General features: G+C 42.6%; 1 protein-coding gene across 1 annotated transcript in view; it reads left to right on the plus strand.

Moving 5' to 3' along the window:
* cacna1hb (calcium channel, voltage-dependent, T type, alpha 1H subunit b) overlaps positions 1 to 19,942 on the plus strand; it is a 57,861-nt gene that overhangs the window by 33,648 nt on the left and 4,271 nt on the right. Inside the window, exons 16-33 of the mRNA XM_005929269.3 lie at positions 1,138 to 1,325; positions 3,362 to 3,673; positions 4,276 to 4,376; positions 4,633 to 4,756; positions 6,136 to 6,204; positions 6,383 to 6,567; positions 6,653 to 6,779; positions 9,281 to 9,406; positions 9,494 to 9,583; positions 10,037 to 10,229; positions 14,498 to 14,649; positions 14,747 to 14,856; positions 14,941 to 15,074; positions 15,161 to 15,231; positions 17,766 to 17,844; positions 18,105 to 18,226; positions 18,594 to 18,878; positions 18,965 to 19,115. Coding sequence (XP_005929331.1) covers positions 1,138 to 1,325; positions 3,362 to 3,673; positions 4,276 to 4,376; positions 4,633 to 4,756; positions 6,136 to 6,204; positions 6,383 to 6,567; positions 6,653 to 6,779; positions 9,281 to 9,406; positions 9,494 to 9,583; positions 10,037 to 10,229; positions 14,498 to 14,649; positions 14,747 to 14,856; positions 14,941 to 15,074; positions 15,161 to 15,231; positions 17,766 to 17,844; positions 18,105 to 18,226; positions 18,594 to 18,878; positions 18,965 to 19,115 — 2,619 coding nt within the window. The remainder of the gene's footprint in view (positions 1 to 1,137; positions 1,326 to 3,361; positions 3,674 to 4,275; positions 4,377 to 4,632; positions 4,757 to 6,135; positions 6,205 to 6,382; positions 6,568 to 6,652; positions 6,780 to 9,280; positions 9,407 to 9,493; positions 9,584 to 10,036; positions 10,230 to 14,497; positions 14,650 to 14,746; positions 14,857 to 14,940; positions 15,075 to 15,160; positions 15,232 to 17,765; positions 17,845 to 18,104; positions 18,227 to 18,593; positions 18,879 to 18,964; positions 19,116 to 19,942) is intronic.

A 19,942-nucleotide genomic window follows, 5' to 3' on the forward strand; every position in this document is an offset into this window, starting at 1 on the left:
TCAAGACATTACTCTTACTTTCACTCTGAGGGCTCATTAAAAGGGCAAAACCGCATAAACCTCACTGACATTACACATAGGCCATTATTTACTCACTCTGATGCTGTCTTTTTTTTTATATTAATTCAAAATTTCAACCTACATTACCTCAAATTAGGCGTAAGATGAATCTGAAGGAGGTTTGGGCTTTTTAAGTAGAGGCTAATTTTGTTTAAATTGCATTTGTGAGCTTCTTGAGGGCAGCTCATCTGTATTTGCTCAAGAACAACACGGGAGTGAAAAATGGACACGAAACACATTGTGCACATTTGTTTTCCTAAATGTTCACTATCTAGATTTTTTTTAAATAATGCAGCACATTTTTACAGCTAATCCAATTATTACAGACTCCACGTTTAGAATATTTATGTGTGTCAACGTTTATATTGAACTTGCTTTACTCTTTACTCTCAGGGACAAATACTGATAACCTGTTTTATTTATGAATGTGTTTTTCTTCTCGTTGTCCTCTTTGACAGTGAGTAATAAACAATATTAGTACCCAATTTTTAAACGTTTTTAGTTTGATTCTCTAAATCATAAACTTTAAGTTGCGGATTATCAAATTCCCTGATGAAAAATTACTGACTGAAGTCTTAAACGTCTTCTTTCTAATGTCGAGCAGGAGCAGCGAAGTCAAATTTCACTGATATCTACTGATATCTAAAAAAATGCCCGTATTGCTCAGCTGAGACTTTCCACATGGGTTTATGGGCTCACTCAGTAGTTTCTAAAGTCTTATTTAGTCACTAATTGTTGTCATAATCAAAGTAAAACACACACAAAAGGAGGATTTAATTTAGGTTGGTCTGTTTTTGCCAGACCATGTGATCCAGAAGTCAGTTGCACAACCTTTAGTGCAGTCAGTTTGTCAGCTCCACAACTCATGCATAAGATCCACCTTAAAAACCTGAACATCCACAGAGCTTTACCAGCCAGTGATCGTGACATATACAGCCTATATGCAGCGGATACAGCCATGGTCAGTGCAGCCCTGATCCAAACGAAACCATGAAAATATTGCAAATCCCAAAATATAATAAATGAGAATCATTCTTTGACATCAAATATTCTGTGTGTGTGTGTGTGTGTGTGCAGAGCTGAAGATTCAGGCCATGATGCTGAGTCCCAATGGTCTCCTGAACCCAAAAGCCTCCATGCCTCCCCCTCCTCCTCCACCGCTGCCGGTCATCACGCACACTGCAGCTACGCCCACCATAAACTCCAACCAGTCACGCCGGGCCAGTGGTGCATCCATGGAAAACAGCCTTGAGCAAAGGTCACCGGTGAGCCTTGGGCACATGCTTTTATGTGGAGATATAGATGTTTATATAAAACCACGTTAAATATTTATTATAAATGTGAGTTAGAGAAACAGTTAATCAAAAGATGTTTGTTATGCAAAGGATATAAATCCAAGCTGAGCTGAAGCAATTTCTAAATGTTGAAGTCATAGAATGATAACACAGAGCTTCATTAAAGCTACCTTGCAGAGGTTCATTTGTTTACTTTGTTTCCCAACAAACCCATTATGTGTCTTCTCAAGACACGACAAATTACTTGAGTGCATTTCTATCCTCATAAAACATTCACAAAGCCAAATATTTCAGCATTGTTTGGGCTGGCAGTCTTTTTGTTAGCAGGCCTTCTGCTGGCACTTTAGTATCACCAACTGTTGACGGGTTGAGTCATGTAGCCCTCCTTCTATGCACGGCTAAGCTTAATGCTTGAGCTCAACGTCAGGTTCGTTTCACGTTGCTTTTAGGAGATTTGATGCCAACGACTCAGAAGATGTTTCAGACTGAAGTGAGGTGGCTGAAAATTTTAGCCTATCTTGATTAAAACATGTCCTCCAAGGGTGGATTCAGACTGGTCACGGTTGCCTTGCATTGTGCCGGAGCTCGATCGCTCCCCAGCTGGTCTGCCCTTAATGAGCCAGGTCCACTTCAGTCTGTCCTGACTCCTTACTCGTGCTCTCTCCCTTTTTTTCAGACACGCGCTCTTAAAAAGCGTTCTTGCAGAGCACAAGGGGTTCATGATTTTATGCAGTTTGTGGCTTAACTGGGCCAGTTCTTATGCCCTGTAGATTTGTTATTAAAGCAGGGATTTTGACAGAGGCAGCTGCTATTGAGCAAGTGGCGCAGTTCTTTGCTTGGATGGTCATCACACTACATGCGTACCATCACTGAATTCAACTGAAGCTCAGCTGTGACCACCTATTCGAGCCAGACAGGGCACAGTTCACTTAACTGCGAATGGCGCGCACTAGTAATCGCACTAGTGAAATGAGCTGGACTTTGGGGTCAGATGTGCTGGGGAACAGATGGCCTACGGTGAACACACCCTTAGTTAAAAAATGCAGGAGGAGAGCAGGAGCATGACCAGAAATAGAACAAAGCAGGCAACGTCAGTGGTGACAGATATGACAATGGTTATGTGAGACACGGATGGAAAGGACAAATTGGTCTGGAGGTGGGTTTCAAAGTGGCTTGCAGATACAGCAGTAACTGTGGACAGGCTAAAGGACAGGTTGTAAAGAAAAGTGTATTGATGGACCATTGAGCGAATTCAGTTCAATTGAGTTCAGTTTTATTTACAACCTTAAAACCACTATTAGCAAGAACATGGCAATAGTCGCAAAGAAAAACTCCCCCAGCATTCTGCAGCATAACTGAGGGTTTGTTCAGGGTTAGCTGATCCAACCCTAACTATATGCTTTATTAAAAAGCAAAGTTTGAAGCTGAATCTTAAAAGTAGAGGGGGTGTCTTTCTCCCGAATCTAAACTGGGAGCTGGTTCCATTGAAGAGGGGCCTGAAGGCTGAAGGCTCTGCCTCCCATTCTACGTGTATATATCCTAGGAACCACAAGTAAACCAGCAGTCTGAAAGTGAAGTACTCTATTGGGGTGACATGGTACTATAAAGTCTTTAAGATAAGATAAGGCTAGGTTATTCAAGTCCTTGTATGTTCCACTGGCAAATGGTTGCAGGTGGTTGCTCGCTGTGGCTAGCTTCTGCACTGAAACCTCTTAAAATGTTATCAGATATTATCCTGTTGATTTACCCTGTTTCTCAGTAAGTTTAATAACTGTGCTGGGCCAAACAGACTTATCATTAGCGCAAATCCTGGTCATTTCCATGTAGAGGTTGATAAGGAGCACAAGATACAAACAAAATAGGAGCCCGCTCATGAAAACATCATCCCGCTGCACTGCTAATGGCCAAAAACTCTACAGGGCAGCTTTAATCTGTGAAGAATGAAATCCTTATTTGCACTTGAAAGATAAGGCAGAAATCCAACAAGGCACTGGTTTTGTTCTAAGTTGTCTTCACAGTCCCTGTGGGACAGCGGGCCAGAGAGCCGTCGCTCCAGCTGGATCAGCATCGGCCGAGCCCCCAGCCTCCACAGGAAGAGCCAGTCTGGAGAAATGGAGTCCCTGCTGTCCGACACATACTCAAGCTCCAAAGCCAGCAGCAGGGAGCAGTCTCTGGACCAGTCAGAGTACCTGCAGGTGCCAATGCTCCTCTCCCCAGACTGTAACGGCACCACCTTCCACCTGCCAGACCACTGCTACGACGATGCTCCCCTGACATCGCATAACCACAGCGATCAAGAGGAAGAGGAGATTGAAGAGGTTAATGCCTATTTGTTTCATGAATTTGTCTCAGCAAATGGAAAACCATATAATATATATGTAAATGTAGACTCGGGCAGTTTTAATTGGCGTGTGTTCCAATCAGAGGGAGCAGGCATTTTGATGGCGTCCCATTTCTGTTATTCCTAGATAAAACAAGTTCATAAAAGAGCTTGTTTTGGGCATGTTCAGAAGTTCAAAAGCTGCTGCTAATTATCCCGCAAAGGCATAAATTCCAACCTGGCTGACCTTAAGACACTTTTGTTTCTTAGAAAAATTTAATTAGCTGAATTTAAATTAGATCCGGGTGGAAGAATGACTCGGAATATTGTTTGAAAAAATAGCTGTGTTGGAATTTTTTGTGCATGCACACGAGGTCGCTGCAAAAAAAAAAGAAAGAAAAAACCTTGGATAGAAATGAAAATGACTTCATTCTGCGGTATCATGGGTGTATAAGATGATGAGCAATACTGATTTTCTGATTTTCTCCCACAAAACGCTACGTCCAGATGAACAGAATCAACTTTTGGAGCAATGCTGATTGTTGTAACGTAACAAGTGTACGCTGCGATGTCATTCGTCTGTTTGTGTGTTCATTCCAGAGTTTATGTAAGAGGCTGAAGAAGATACTGGAGCCATATGAGCCTCAGTGGTGCCTGGAGCATGAAGAGTGGTCCCTCTATCTGTTCGCTCCACACAACCAGTAAATATACACACAAACACACGTTTATGCACAGCCCCTGATATTCTCCAGGGTGGCCTAGGTGGCCTTAACTGCACGCATGTGTAGAAATTCAGAGCTAAAGTGTGAAGGTGACAGCTGAAGCTTGGTTGTACAACTTGTACTTTTATCAATTAAACCTGGCAGAGATGGAAGTGATGCAGGTGATGTGTTGAATAGAAAATAAACACTGGGGTTGTTGCCGATCCTTTTCTCTTCTCACACCCTCTCTCTGCAGGTTCAGGTTGTGGTGTCAGAGGGTCATAGGTCACAAGATGTTTGATCACATCGTCCTGCTTTTCATCTTCCTTAATTGCATCACCATCGCCCTGGAGCGACCTGACATACAGCCACACAGCATGGTACCTCATACACACACACACACACACACGGTTACTACACTTGTAAGGAGAAGTATTGACATAAGCACCATCATAACGACATTCCAGACCCTGACCTTTAACCTTTAACCCGGACTTAATGGATGTAATTTTACACTGAAACTCTGTTTCTTGTCTTCCTTGGTTGGTTTAACTGGATATTATTGATATCATTTCCATCTTCATTGTGCTTTTTATTTGATGATTTGACAGATTTGAACTCATTATGCATTAGTCTAAGTGCTTAGATTAAGTCTGAACGTAACAGCTACAATACTGTGCAAAAGTCTTGAGCCACCCCAAAAGTCTTTAGATTTTGCTTCTTATGATCCAGACTTTCATTTTTAAAGTAGTCTTGAGCAATGACTGAACCACTGACCTAACTCAAGGGCTGAACCAGTGTTGTGTTTAGAGATAACAGACAACACAGCAAAGAAGCAATTTTGAATTTTATCTTTAAGCACTTTGTCATTAACAGCCTGTTGCTTCCATTACTTTAGTTGAACCTACAAAACTGCTAAAGATACCACAATTTGGCAGTTGTCGAAATATTATTTGTGCACCAGTAAGGAGATTCCCAAATAGTTATGAGCTAAAAGAATAGAAGTGGAAACACCATAAGATTTTGATCCATGCAATGCCATCTGGAAAGCATCTGATTGGCAGTAGTTGGATTTTCCATTATCACAATGACCCCAAACACACTGCTAATGCAGTAAAAGCATACCTGGATAGAAAAACGCACAGCGAATTGGCCTCCCCAGAGCACGGACCTCGATATTATCCAAGCAGTGCGGGATCATCTTGACAGAAAAGGGAACAAAAGGCAGAAACATCCAAAGAAGAGTTTTAAGTGTCCTTTAAGAAGCCTGGAGAACTGTTCCTGAAGCCAAACTCTGTTTCAACTTATATACTGCGTTTCTATTTATGTTTGCACATGTTTCAATAAATCGCCACTTCTATTTCTCAGCTTCCTAGAAAAAGTGGCAGATCAGGACTTTCGCGCAGCACTGTAATCTAAACCTTAAACAGCTCAAGACATGACTCACGGCTCACAAATACAGAAGCAGCATACGTCTTTTGCATGACCACGCACACAAAGAGGGGCTGTTTACTACAAGAGCTCATGTGGTTGTAGCTGATGTAAGAGTCTCTATAACAACACGTGTTGTTCCCAGTATGCTTTTATTATGTTTCTACAGCGATTGCTGTGCATTTTTTTTCTCAGCTCGTTATGCAACACTTTGTGCTCCAGAATCAAAGCTAAGGCTACAAAGCCTTTAAATTGACGAATGCGCTTCCTGCTGTTAATCTGTGCATGCTCTCACGCCTGTGTGTGTGTGTCTGTGTGTGTGCAACAGGAGCGGATGTTTCTCAGTGTGTCCAATTACATCTTCACTGTGATCTTCGTGGGCGAAATGATGATCAAGGTAACCATAACAGTGAACATTTTCTGAATAAGCACTCCACTCCAAAGTCATTTTCTTGATTCTAAAGAGGCAATTTTCGTTGCTGGTGGGGATCAGAATGGCTTTCATTCTCATTTTACACCTTAGCTTATTTAATTATTTCAGTAATTTTGTTGGATCTGTGCGCATCTGCGTGCAGGTGGTAGCTATGGGCCTGTACTTTGGAGAGGGCGTGTACCTGCAGAGCAGCTGGAATGTCTTGGATGGGCTCCTGGTGTTTGTGTCACTTGTGGACATCCTGGTGTCCATCGCTTCAGCAGGTGGTAATCGGATCTTAGGCATCCTCCGGGTCCTTCGCCTGCTCCGCACACTTCGACCACTCAGGTACAAATCAAGGAGATTATCATCTGTGTTTACTCTGCTGATATTATATTAAGGACTGTCTAACCTGTGTGTGTGCTTGCTGCAGGGTGATAAGTCGTGCTCCAGGTCTGAAACTGGTGGTTGAAACTCTGATCACATCTCTCAGACCAATTGGGAATATTGTTTTGATCTGCTGTGCTTTTTTCATCGTGTTTGGAATTCTGGGAGTCCAGGTAAATGTTCATGCCGACCGTTCCCCGTTCGTCCTCTGTCTGTTAAAGATAAACTCCATCATTTTTCCCCCGAGACAGCAAAATACAAAACACGTCAAACTCATTTTCACTCGATTTGATATGACCGAACATTAAAAGCTCGTTGTGTTTTCTGCTGCAAGAAGACACAGATCACTGTGGTTTAAAGTAAATGAGCTCAGAGAAAGCTTCAGGTAATAAAAAGTGAAGAGAAAAATTGGGAGGAAATGCAAATGAGCTGCTGATTATGCACCAGTCCCTGGAAGTAATTAAAAAAAAAAAACCAACAATGGTTCAACAGGGGGAATGTGCTGAGAATGTGGTTTTTAAATCGGATTTTCACCTGGATTTTAATATTACTAATCAAATTCATAAATACAGCTTATTATTTATTAAAATAGCTTAATATTCAGAATGAGCTAATAAACTATAAATAACACACTTTTGCTTGATATAAAAGATCAAAAAGAATATCATGTTGCTTTGGTTTCAGACCTCAGGGTTAGGACTGTTAATAAGCTCTGAAGCCAAATAACAGGGTACAGTATAAGAAAGAAAAAAATGTAAGTGCAAATAAAGTTTAATTTGTTACTACTTTTAAATAGTAGCTTGATTGCTCCTACCTTAGAAAACCAGCTTGGATCAGCATCCTTCAAGTGACATATTGGTGTTTCTAATGTAAAGGACAGTGCAAGTCTGAAAGGGGAGGTGTTTTTTTTTTTTGCTTGCAGTTTGTTTAGGTTTGGACACAAAAGAATTACTGATCAGCATTTCACCTTTTTTTACAGTCTGAAACATGAATTAACACTTAATTTTCACCTTTATCTGCAAGCTAGGTCGTAGCCACTGTGATGTCAAGCTAAATGCTAAAGTAGTTGGACTTTAGCATTTAGCATTCAGGCTGCCGCCATTTTTGGGGGGGTTGGTTTCACAATTGAACATATAATGAGGTGCGGGGGGGGCTCCAGGTAACAACTAGTGCTAGCAAGCTTTGTTCAAAGCTGCGTATACAAACTGCTAATGAATGCTAAGCTAACAGACTAATAAAACCCTCAAAGTTCACTCTCCAAAACTGAAGCACAAACTTCTTGGACAATGTGTGCTATACAGGGAGACATTTTATTTGTCAGATATTTCCATTAAAATGCTCCAGGAGACACCAACACCGCAAACACAGTGGAGAGGTTCAGTTCAGTGACTCCAATTAGTAGCGCTGAGGCCTGGCAGCGATGATTGGCTACGCCTGCCTGTGTTGGGACACCTGTCAATCAAAGTAGCCGTGCCCTTAACTCAATTATCCAGGTGGTTGACTTATAAACTTAGAGTTGTTATGAAGGGAGAAACTATCAGAGAAACAGAGGCCAAAAATTGCTTTTTGTACCAGATTGTAATTATATACTTTTCTTCTGCTGTAAAGGGGTGTCAAACATAAGGCCTGTGGGCCAGAATTGGCTTAGCAAAGACTCAAATCTGGCCCCAATGGACGGCTTTGGAAAATGTGAGGGAGGTCATAAATTTTGAATTTTTAGCTGTATTTTTTAGTTTTAAATCATTGGCTACTGATGTAGACCTCCACCATGGCCATTCATGCTACACCAAAGTAAAGAAGTAATATATAAACAATTAAATTGCAGAAAAGTTCCTGTTTTTTCTTTATGTACTATACAAATTTTATTTTTCTTATAATGGGTCCACAGTAAAGGGCATTTTCTGTGCATTAACATAAACTTTCTGCTTTATAATGTCAGGGCAGTCTGGTCTAAGAGTTACCAAAACTTTGTAATGAATTTTACACATGTATTTCTTACACTTTAAGCCCAAAATTTTCTTTCATTTACTAGAGCCTACTAGAGATGTGCTGTTGAAATTGCCTATTTTGAGCTTATTTTCCTTATGTAACGATATCTCGGGGATTAAATGTGAGGTAAAACATCTTTGCACTAATAGGAGCCAGGCTCAAGTGCACATTTAAAACAGGCTGGATAGTCTCCGGACACATTTATTTCTTCATGCGTTGAAGTCCTTCAGAAATACTTTAAAACAAAAGAATCTAGTAATGAAACTTCCTTTAAGGTTTAAAGGCTCTCACCACATTTTAAAATGTCAAAGTCAGGAAATGAATGTACAGTACCATTTTTAAAAACTCCACTCAAAGCCAGTCAGTTCATTTTCATGGCTTATGTTTCTCTTTTTGCAAATACAAATATTCAGATTTAATCCTTGCAAGGATATAATACCTAATGAACGCTGAAGCTAATTAACACGTAGGCTTATATTTGACGAAAAGCACGCTATCAGTGGGTTATCTTCTAATGAGAACACCCATGCTGGAGTGATTCTGCACAGGGGTCTGCAGGCTCTTGCAGACTGTTTACTGTACAGCAATATAACAGCCTCTGCTCTGTTGTGTGAAGGTTTGTTTACACTGCCTTGAGGTTACAGTCTTCTCTCATGTTTTTTTCTCTGTGCTCACACTTGCGCAGCTGTTTAAAGGGAAATTCTTCTACTGCGACGGGATCAATGTAAGTAACATCACCAATAAAACTGAGTGTCTGCAGGCTGGTTACCGCTGGCTGCGGCGGAAATACAACTTCGACAATCTGGGACAGGTTTGTCACACTCTTGGACAGACATCTGCTCTTACAGGCTGGTAATCGTAGCAGCAAAGCTGAATTATGTGCGTATCATCCCGCCAGGCGCTGATGTCGCTCTTTGTGCTGTCGTGTAAGGACGGCTGGGTCAGCATCATGTACGACGGCCTGGATGCCATGGGTGTGGACCAGCAGGTGAGGAGAGGCAGTCTCGCACACAGCGGGGGGGAGAGCGGGTGTGTGAGGGATTAAAAAGTGAAAATCAGGGAGATGAACGACTCATTCAGCGAGTGAATATTTCCCTGTGATTTCCTTCTTTTTTGTGTCGTTCTTAGGAACACTTGATCTTGTTTGTTTGAGTGTGAAAGGGGAAATATCTCAGGAGTGAGGTGTAGCTGTGCAAAGAAAAGAAAAAAAAGGCAGATGGATGAATAGATGTGAGCTGACAGAGCTGGCAGTTTTAGTGCTGACTCAGTACTTACATTGTCTTTTTGTTTGTGCTCTCTCCTTTTCTTCCTCTCCACCCCTCCTCACCTTCTTTCATCACTCTTTTGTCCTTCTGTTCTTGTTTTTTTTTTTACCTTTTGTGTCTCTGTGCTACCTCCTGTCCTTTCTTCTTCGCTTTTTTCTCTCTGTTTGTCTCTGCAGCCAGTGAGAAACCACAATCCTTGGATGCTGCTGTTTTTCATCTCATTCCTGCTCATTGTCAGCTTCTTTGTGCTCAACATGTTTGTGGGCGTGGTGGTGGAAAACTTTCACAAGTGTCGCCAGCAGCAGGAGGAGGAAGAGGCGCGGCTGAGGGAGGAGAAACGACAGAAGCGACTGGAGAAGAGGAGGAGAAGTGAGGAAGTGTTTCGGGAAAGTGGGTGGAGGGACATCAGAGTAAAGTACTGTGCAAAAGTCTTGAGTCACCTCTCATTGCTTCATATTTGGCTAGAAAAATGGGAAATGGGTGCAGCCATTTATTGAAATGTGGAGATATAAATGGAAATACAGTATAGAAGACAAAAACAGAATTTGTACAATTCTGACAACCCTGAATGCCAATATTTGGTATTGACTGTATTCTTCAACACTGTCTGAGCTCTCATAGACAAGTGTTATTGTAAGTGGTCTCTAGGAATAGTTCTCCAGGCTTCTTGAAGGACTTTCAAAGCTGTTCTTTGGATGTTTCTGCCTGTTGTTCTGTTCTCTGTCAGGATGATCCCACAGTGCTTCAGTAATGTTGAGGCCAATCCATGACTGATAATGTTCTTTCTTTGCCTTCCACTTGTTCTGTTTCCTTAAATGTTGTGAGGACTACAGAGAAAACTGCATAGCATGGCAAGATAAACCACATTTAAGGCTAATAGGTCTTTGGGAATCACCTTGTTGGTGCAAAAATACTATTTTATGCTGTCAAACCTTTTAATAATAACTAATTTTTTGTGTTTTTGCTAAAAGCCTTTACGAAATTCTGCATGAAATTCTCAGTTTTTTGGACGCTAGCTTGTCACGTAACATATATATATATAGACTGAAATCACTGTGATTTTGTGAAAAATATGTCAACCTATGACCAGCTGGTCCTGATGTTTCCAAACGAGAAAAGGAAAAAACTGAGATTCTGGGTTCCTGCAACTCTCACGAGAAGGCAGCAGGAGGAAGAATTTCATGTTTTAACCCAGGAGTTGAAATTCTATCGCGTCTGCTTCTGTGCATATTTCAGGATGTCAGTGGGACTGTTGAAACTTTTACTGGCAGACTTGGCATTTATTATGGTCAATGTGAATGGCTCTATTAAGAATAGGTGAGTCTGAAAAATAGTTTTAAATCACAAAATATTTGCACAAATTTTACACGTCCGGTGTGTAAAGGCCTTAAAGATACAATTTGAAATGGGCTCTAAGTTGTCTGCTATGTGTAGACGCAACATTGGTTCATCCCTTGAGCTGGATGTCCGTTTATGCTTGAATGATTCACACGTCAGTGTTCAGCGGCTTAACAAATGAAAATGGTCAGGTACAAGGACTGGACTGAAAATGGGTGAAAAAGCAGCCAATGTCCAAAGAAAAAACTTTGAAAGACCTTCACAAAGCCGGGAGAACTGTTACTCAGGACCACTTTAAAAAATAGCAGGAGGGCCGGCTCAAAATCTGCACAGTGCTTTAGGTGGACATCCAAACGTTACACCTGTAACTGCTTAACATGTGATTCCTAAACCACCTGAAAAAAACCATGCAGTCGTGATTCAAGAAAGGGGACACACACGTTGCTTTCACTTCACTTTCTTTAAGAGGTATTGTAAAGATCTTGAACCACTGGTGGCTTCACCCTACCCAGAAGTCTTTAGAGTCTCCCCTGATAGTTGCACCATTTTCCATTCTGCCTGCTAGAGTTGCCTCCTCCTCTGCTCTTTACTCCACCCTAAATCTAGTAAAATGTCTTTTTTTGGTCTATCGCAGGCCTAACACAGAGAGACAGACAACCAATTGCATTCACATTTGCGGGCAATTTAGAATCACAAATTGTGGGAGGAGTACCTGGAGAAAACCCACGCAGACACAGAGAGAGCATGCAACTCCACACAGGAAGGTCGGGTGATGGAGTTGAACTCAGGGCCTTCTTGCTGTGAGGCAGTAGTGCTAATCACTGTGCAACCATCCTGCTCCCTCTCTTCCAAAAAGCAGAAGCAGAACATGAGTGCACTATTTCCTCCCATAGGGGCTAAATAATCATCGATACTCATTATTCCATATGGGCTGATAATTACACAACATAGGATCACTACAGGATGTCAGCTGCAGGTCGATAGTCGATGTTCAGCGGCACATATAGATCAATCAGGGTTCTTTTGCTATTTATTACAGTTAATCATTGGGTCCTGGGCTCTCTCCATCTGATCGCATCTGTCTTTGTGACCTCATCTCTCTATGCTGCTGTTCCTCTTTTAAGTTCTCTTTCACTCCCTCTCACTGTGGAACAGTTTCAGTGGCCAAATCGACTGCAAATGCAAATGCAGATTCATAAATACGCTTCAGGGGAAACTGATTATGGCTGGAAGATGTATCAGTTGATTTCTACAAAGGGAAAAGTAAGGTCATCCCGCTTCCTTTCTGCGCTCGGCCCATGTTCCGCACTAAGATCACAGTGAGTTCCGGCTAGCTCGCCCAGCGTGCCTCAGAATAAGTCATTTGTAAGATGGTTAACACGGCTTTAATCACACATGGAGGTGTAAGGTAAGGCTTTCACACAGTGTGCCTTGCGAAAGAAATGCTCTAGCTTAACAGTCCTCTCCTTCATCCTCCGAGCTCGTAGATGAGGCAGTGGCTTTCTCATGTCCTGACTCATCTGCTGCTACAGCAACGGGAGATAACTCTTCCTGCATCTCCTCTGGCCTCGCCTGCGCCCGTTAGCTTCCATCTCCTTTTCCTTTGAAAAATGTTCATACATCCCTAGCCTAGCGACCAGCAGATGCCAACAAAGACAAGTCCTCTCACACACACACACACACACACACACACACACACACACACACACACACACACACACACACACACACACAAAGAGAGAGAACAGAGAACAACCCAAAAAGAGTTGAACATTTTTCATGTGCTCGATGAGCAATATCCATTATTTTCCAGCTTTAAGGCACGATTATGTTTTCTTTTGGAGGAACTATTCATAAAGCATTCTGGGCCCAGGTCTGCCGACGCCTGTACACGAGCACATTATTCCCAGTGTCCGGAACGATCAGCTTCCATTCGAACTGGTGCGTCAGAGTGCGCTGAAAGTAGGACATGTCATTTGTGGTTTATGAGTGTCTCTTTTCTCTGCTCTACTATCTCATCAGGTCTGTCGGTGTTAGAGCATTTTATTTCTCAGCATTAAATTTCATAAAAGCCAGCATGTGTTGACGAGTAACCTTGACTTATTATGTAGCGGTTTCCTCATTCTTTTCTTTTCCTCACTTTTCAAAGCAAATCTAGTTTTAGTTTGTTTATGTCACTTCTCCTTTGGAGTCTGAAGCAGAAGAAACGGGTGCAGAGGGAAAAGGTACAAAAAAAATGATCCTGCTTTAAACAACAAGGGAAACATGCCTGCTGGAGAACTGAAAGAAAATGCTGGCGCTGATGCTGGCAGTAAACCCAGCGTCACTGCGTCAGCCAGTCAAAAGTGCTCCAACCAAACTAATGGAGCTATTTCTTTATGGAGCTTAGTACATGGACCTATTATACATTCACTGGCCAGTTTATTATGTACAGTGTGCTAGGGCCCGATTTAACAAGGCGCAGCAAGATTTTGGTCCACATTCACATGAAAGCATCACACAGTGCTCCATATTTGTTCCACCACATCCCAAAGGTGCTCTGTTGGACTGAGATCTGATGATTGTGAAGGCCTTCTGCTCCTGTAGACCATCTGCTTCAAACACATTCAGAGATGCTCTTCTGCATTCCTTTGTTCTAACAAGCAAACTTCAGCAGGTTGGCTTGACCTGACTTGACTGAGTTATTGTGATGTCACTGGCTGAGTGGATAGTTTTGTTAACGAGCAGTTAAAGAGGTGTATCAGTTGGAGCCTGCTGTTGTCTAAAATTTTATCCTGAGGCATTAAATTGTCTTAAAATTGTATCAAATATTCCCTTGTCAGGGAATGTGTCTACATAGTTCTGGTCATTTCGCATAGGTGTGCACACACGCATAGTCAGCACCCCTACATACACACACATTTTCTTTCTCTTGCTAGATTTCTGTCTCTCTCTCTGTACGCTCTCTCTGCAGTGTAATCTCTAGTAGTGCTCTCCTCTTAGTCAGTTAACTGTCTGGCAGCAGACAGCGAGGGTTTCTGCTCAAAGACACCTTGAGGTGCCGTGGAGAGTGTGTGTGCATGATGGATAGGACTGAATTCCTGAGGTGGCACTTTTAGTCTGTGCACACACATGCACGCACACACCAGAGTGCCACTTGGCACACGCTTCACCAGTGACCTCATAGCCAATATCATATTTTTCTTTCAGAAGCATTTTAATGACTCTCAGTGTGTGTGTGTGTGTGTCTGTGTTTGTATCTGTGTGTGTGTGTGTGTGTGTGTGTGTGTGTGTGTGTGTGTGTGTGTGTGTGTGTGTAGGGGCCCTTGAGAAGCCGTATTACGCCGACTACTCTCCGTTACGTCGAAGCATCCACACCGTGTGCACCAGCCACTACCTGGATCTCTTCATAACCATCATCATCTTCACAAACCTCCTCACCATGAGCATGGAGCACTACAACCAACCTCAGGTAACCATGGCAACACCTTCCTCCACCTGTCCTAAAACCATAGTAATGAAGCACAATGCAGTGGTATTGTAGAAGTGTGTATCTGTGTGTCCTGCAGTACCTCGAGGAGATACTGAAGTACTGCAATTATGTCTTCACACTGGTTTTCGTCATCGAGGCCATTCTGAAACTCATCGCGTTTGGTCTTCGGCGCTTTTTCAAAGAGAGGTATTCCCAGTCGCGCATGGATACAGAGGCTCTCAAAAAGCATCCCTTCAGAAGCTAATTTTGTTTTTGTCCGTGTGTGTCAAGATGGAACCAGCTGGACCTCGCCATTGTGTTGCTGTCCATCATGGGTATCACACTGGAGGAAATAGACCTGAGTGCTTCCCTGCCCATCAACCCCACAATTATACGGATAATGAGGGTCCTCAGGATAACACGAGGTAAGCACACGGGGAGACAAACACAGAAAAAAAAAAAAACACGACGGCGTGAGGCTGATAAGAGCTGACATGTTGCGATATTTCAGTGCTGAAGCTGTTAAAGATGGCGACGGGGATGAGAGCTCTGTTGGACACGGTGATGCAGGCTCTGCCTCAGGTAAGAAGCATCTATTGTGCTTGTACAGTTAAACATGTCTTTTTAAATGGCTGCCTGGTGTCCAGATCTGATGAAAAGCAGATGGCTTGTTTTATTTAGCAATTTACGAGGCCTGGCACTGACTGCCTCTCCCATGATTTATCACTTATTCCTCCCAAGCAGTGCTATACCAGCGACACCTAATAATCACTAAACAAAGAAGAAGACATACTCAGATTTAGCTAAAAGGTACCTGCGGATCCTTAAACTCATCAGTTAAATCCTGACTTTTTGGCATGTTATGAAACAGTTTGGCTTTGGGATGATTGTTTTGCTGCTTGCTGACGAATAAAGCAGAACATCCAAAGATCCAATCTGAAAAGCTTTCTTTTCTTTGAGGCACAAAAGCTCTGCAGACAAAAGCTGCATTCAGGCAGATTTTACCAGGCAAATACACTGGTAGATATATCACACTTTTCCACTGTATTTAAGCACTCAAACCACTTTCTTACTATAAGCTTCATTCATATTTGCACCACCAACCGCCAATCACATCGCCAACCTTCTGATTACCTCCTGAGCTCCTTTCCTGTGTGATTTTTTTTTTTCAAGCCTGTGTTTATGTCCTCTACAATCCGGTTGTTCAGTGATGACGCGACGAATCCTACTTCCGGGTCTAAAGTAGTCTGCGTTTAATATGGCTTTTGTGTTGTTAACATGTTTAATGTTTTGTATTTTCTTCTATTTGATCTCAAAAGCTCCTAAAACAGTCAGTGATCACTGTTGACCTCCCTCGGCTTTTATTACCGCTAATCATTTATTTAAGCTCAGTTTTTAAAACCTTAGGATGTAACTACAGCCCAGCCCATGCAGCAGTATATGAATGACTAACCTCGTATTGTGGATTGATTATCTCAGTTGTTCTCCTGGCTGAAGTTTGGTCCTTTTACAGCATCCTGCCATGCGATTACATTTGTTCTTTTCTTGCATGATTGAGGCAAGGTGTATGAAGTGCTTTGAGTGCTCCAATAGAGTAGAAAAGGACTTTATAAGAACAAGTCCATTTACCATTTATAGTAAAAAGGTAAAAAGAAAAGAAAATGTGTCTTAGATGTGGGAGCAGCAACACTAGTTCACCATTTTGGTCCAGATTAAATTCCAACTATTAAATGGATTATCATAAAATGTTTAGCAAATATTCACGATGAGGCCAAATGAAATTAGCTTTCCAGCTGACAGCTGATGTTTGTAGCTTTCATTTAAATTTCTTCATGATGTGAATGGATTGTAGTGAAGTTTAGCATCAGTGTTTATGTTCCTCTGTGACTGAACACTCTCATATGTTAACCTTTTAATGGTTAACATGCGAGTGTCAGATTTTACCTGATATACTAGTAGAATATGGTCTGAACTTTTACAGCACTTTTTAACCTTAGCAGATCTTCAGAGCACTTTAACAATGTCTCTGTCATTAATTTGTGCAACTGGGGACTCTGTGAACTTCTCTTACCCAAGGACATTTTAGCATTTGGAAGGAGCAGCCAACATTCTGCAATTAGTTTAAAACCCAGTCATTCACCTGAGCAATGACTCAGAAACATCCCCATCAGCCTCAGCTCTACTTGTGTGTTAACTTCTAATTAACAAATATTAGCACGCTAACAAGCGTGGGCATAACATCATAATTATGGTGCGCACTACTAGAGATCTGCACATTAGCATTGTATCTGTGAGCGTGTTACCATTAAGTCAAAGCGCTCCTGTGCCTAAGTATAGCATCACAGAGCTGCCGCCTTCCCCGTGTGCCTTCTTTGAATATAATGTGGGAAGGCTTTGGGGAGGATCAACCAACCTTCCTCGGGGGACCCCACAAGAAACAAGGGAGAAAGGGTGAGGGAGGGGGCGGTGGTGCACATCAAACAAGCGGAAACATGTATACAAGTACACGTTTATAAGGTGTGGTGATGGTTTTGACCTGCAGCTTAACCATGTTCATTTTAAACGACCGTGCTCATCTTTGCATATATTCAAACAAACCAGCGGAAATCTCAGCTATAAAGAAAATACCCACGATCCTCCACTTCCCATTTTTGTAGTATTTGTGTGTCTTTGAAGTGACACGTCACTGCAGGGGATCAAACCCACGTCTTTGCAGCGCCGTCCAATGCGCTTGTTTCCAGTTCGCTTCATCGGTGGATGCACCTTTTATCTAATTAGACATCGCCGTGCCTCCTACCATGACGAGAGGCAGGCCAGGACTCGGTGACAAGCGTGTTTGTGACTCATCAGGGTTGGGTCCAGGCGCCAAAAACTCACTTGTTTCTCAAGCCCTAAAACGTAAGGTGTTATTCCACTCCAGGTACCATGATGGATCCCGTTAGTTTTTAAGGAGTAGTAAACGTCAGTGCAGTAAGGCTCAGCGGTCTCTGTCTTTGGGCCTATCCTATCTGTTGGCGTCTCCCTCTCTCTCTTTTTCAGTGTATACTGTACATGTCTATTTTTTGGTGTATCATACACTCTATATATCTGTTTGTGCGTGTAATGTGTCCGTCTAGGTGGGGAATCTGGGTCTGCTCTTCATGTTGCTGTTCTTCATCTATGCAGCTCTGGGAGTTGAGCTCTTTGGAAAACTGGGTTAGTGTGTGCGTGCATGTATGTGCAAGAGTGTGCATGTGAGCCTGTGCATGCGTGCAAGCGGGTGCGACCGACGGGTGATTTATGTGTGGATTACATAAACAAGCATAAATTTTGCTGAGTTACATACATTAATTAATGCCAATTTAGAATCAGCAACCTAATCAGTGATCTAATCTGCGCGCAGTTCTCTTTCTTTTCCCCCCTTGCCTTCGTCTCCCACACTTACCGGATCTAATATTCCTTTCATCCTCTTTCAGAGTGCTCAGACGAGAACCCGTGCGAGGGTCTCAGTCGCCACGCTACCTTTGACAACTTTGGCATGGCTTTCCTCACGCTCTTCAGGGTGTCCACCGGGGACAACTGGAATGGGATCATGAAGGTTGTTACTCTTCCTTTCCTCTACTCTGAGGGGGTTTTTTAAGAAGATGGATGGACGACTGAGTGCATGTTTGTGTCTGCGTGTCTCAATGCATAGGTTATGAGACAGCCTCTGCATTAAGCAGAGAGCAGATCACTGTTTTTTTATGACAGACTAAGAGCTGATGACATTCGAGGGTCAGGAGAGTGTATTACTCTTCTGTGACAGGCTCAAGGTCCTTTTGGGCTCAGATCAACATCTCCCCCTGTAGGAGATGAGAGGAAGTACAGCAGAGCGCATTAATATATCACCCTAATCCCTTCATTTATCATCAGGTTATTGCTTCTTGATCCTTTATCGTCTCCTCTTCCCTTCCTTCATCATCCAGGACACACTGCGCGAGTGTCGCCCGCAGGATCGCCACTGCCTCACCTACCTGCCCTTGATCTCGCCCGTTTACTTCGTCACCTTCGTCCTCACGGCTCAGTTTGTGCTTGTCAACGTGGTCGTGGCCGTTCTGATGAAGCACCTGGAGGAGAGCAACAAGGAGGCACAGCTGGAGGAGATGGAGGAGAGGAGGGAGAGGGAGGAGAGAAGGGAGCGGGAGGAGGCCAGTCGACGGCTCAGCACCGCGTCTGTGGGCGGTGACTTAGAGCTGGACGCACCTGCCCAGGTGCCTGCTTGTATTTCTGCATGCGTGTAAGCTAGCAGGGTAGAGATGACAGTGAGAGTAACAGTGTTGGTGATGTCATGTGCCAGGTGCAAGTTGAGGATGAAGGGTGTTCCCATGGCAACCTACTGAGCATGGGACGCATGCTCTCCCTCCCCAGCGACAGCCATCCTCAGCCGCTCAGATGCTCTCCTTATCCGCTCATTGGCCACGAGGCATTCTCCGGCTACAGCTTCTCAGGTAATTTGGCTGTTTATAGCCAATCGAATTAAGGAACTGTTTTTTACTGTCCTATAACAACTAAATGACTCCTGTAAAGATTATTGCTTCCATAAATAGCTTAGAAGGCAGCAGAGCTGTGAAGTTTGCACAAGGTAAGGCAATGTTATCAAAGGCCTTAAGGAAGGAGATATTTGTTATGGATTTAAATGGAATTGATAGAACTATACGCCTGCCACGTCTTTCCCATCTTTAGTTTATATTTGGATTGTAACAAATCCTGGAACAGCCAGGTATCCCACGAACAAATAAAAAACAACAGAAAATGTTGGGTCATCCAATATAAAACCAACCACATCTCAATTGCACACACCGTAATTCTTTGTTTCCACTCAGTGTTCTCTCTCAGATGTTTAACAATATGCTGTAAGTAAAAGGTTTATCATAGATTAAAACTAGAAATCAAGTAGTTCTAGATTTGGAGTGTGCCTGTAGCATTACCTGGAAGTTATTTTCAGTCTTGTCATGTTAAAGTGTCTTTTTTAACAGTGGGGGTTTATTGCACCAAGTGAGCTGAATATAGAGTCCTCCACTGGAAGTCATGTTAACTAGAATTGCCAATGAGATAAAGATGAGGTGAAACTGAATCGTGACTTGGTCTCAAAACAGTTTTTTCATCTCCTGAGTTGTGAAAACGTACTGAAATACAGGAGCTGATGATGTGTGTGTGTGTGTGTGTGTGTGTGTGTGTGTGTGTGTGTATGTATGTGTGTGTGTGTGAGTGAGTGAGTGAGTTGTGAGTGTGTGTGTGTGTCAACTCTTTTAAAAAAAAATGCATCTAACGGTTA

This window comes from Haplochromis burtoni, unplaced genomic scaffold (genome assembly GCF_018398535.1).
Source record: "Haplochromis burtoni strain Fernald_Lab_line unplaced genomic scaffold, NCSU_Asbu1 Contig_122, whole genome shotgun sequence".
Classification (NCBI taxonomy): Eukaryota; Metazoa; Chordata; class Actinopteri; order Cichliformes; family Cichlidae; genus Haplochromis; species Haplochromis burtoni.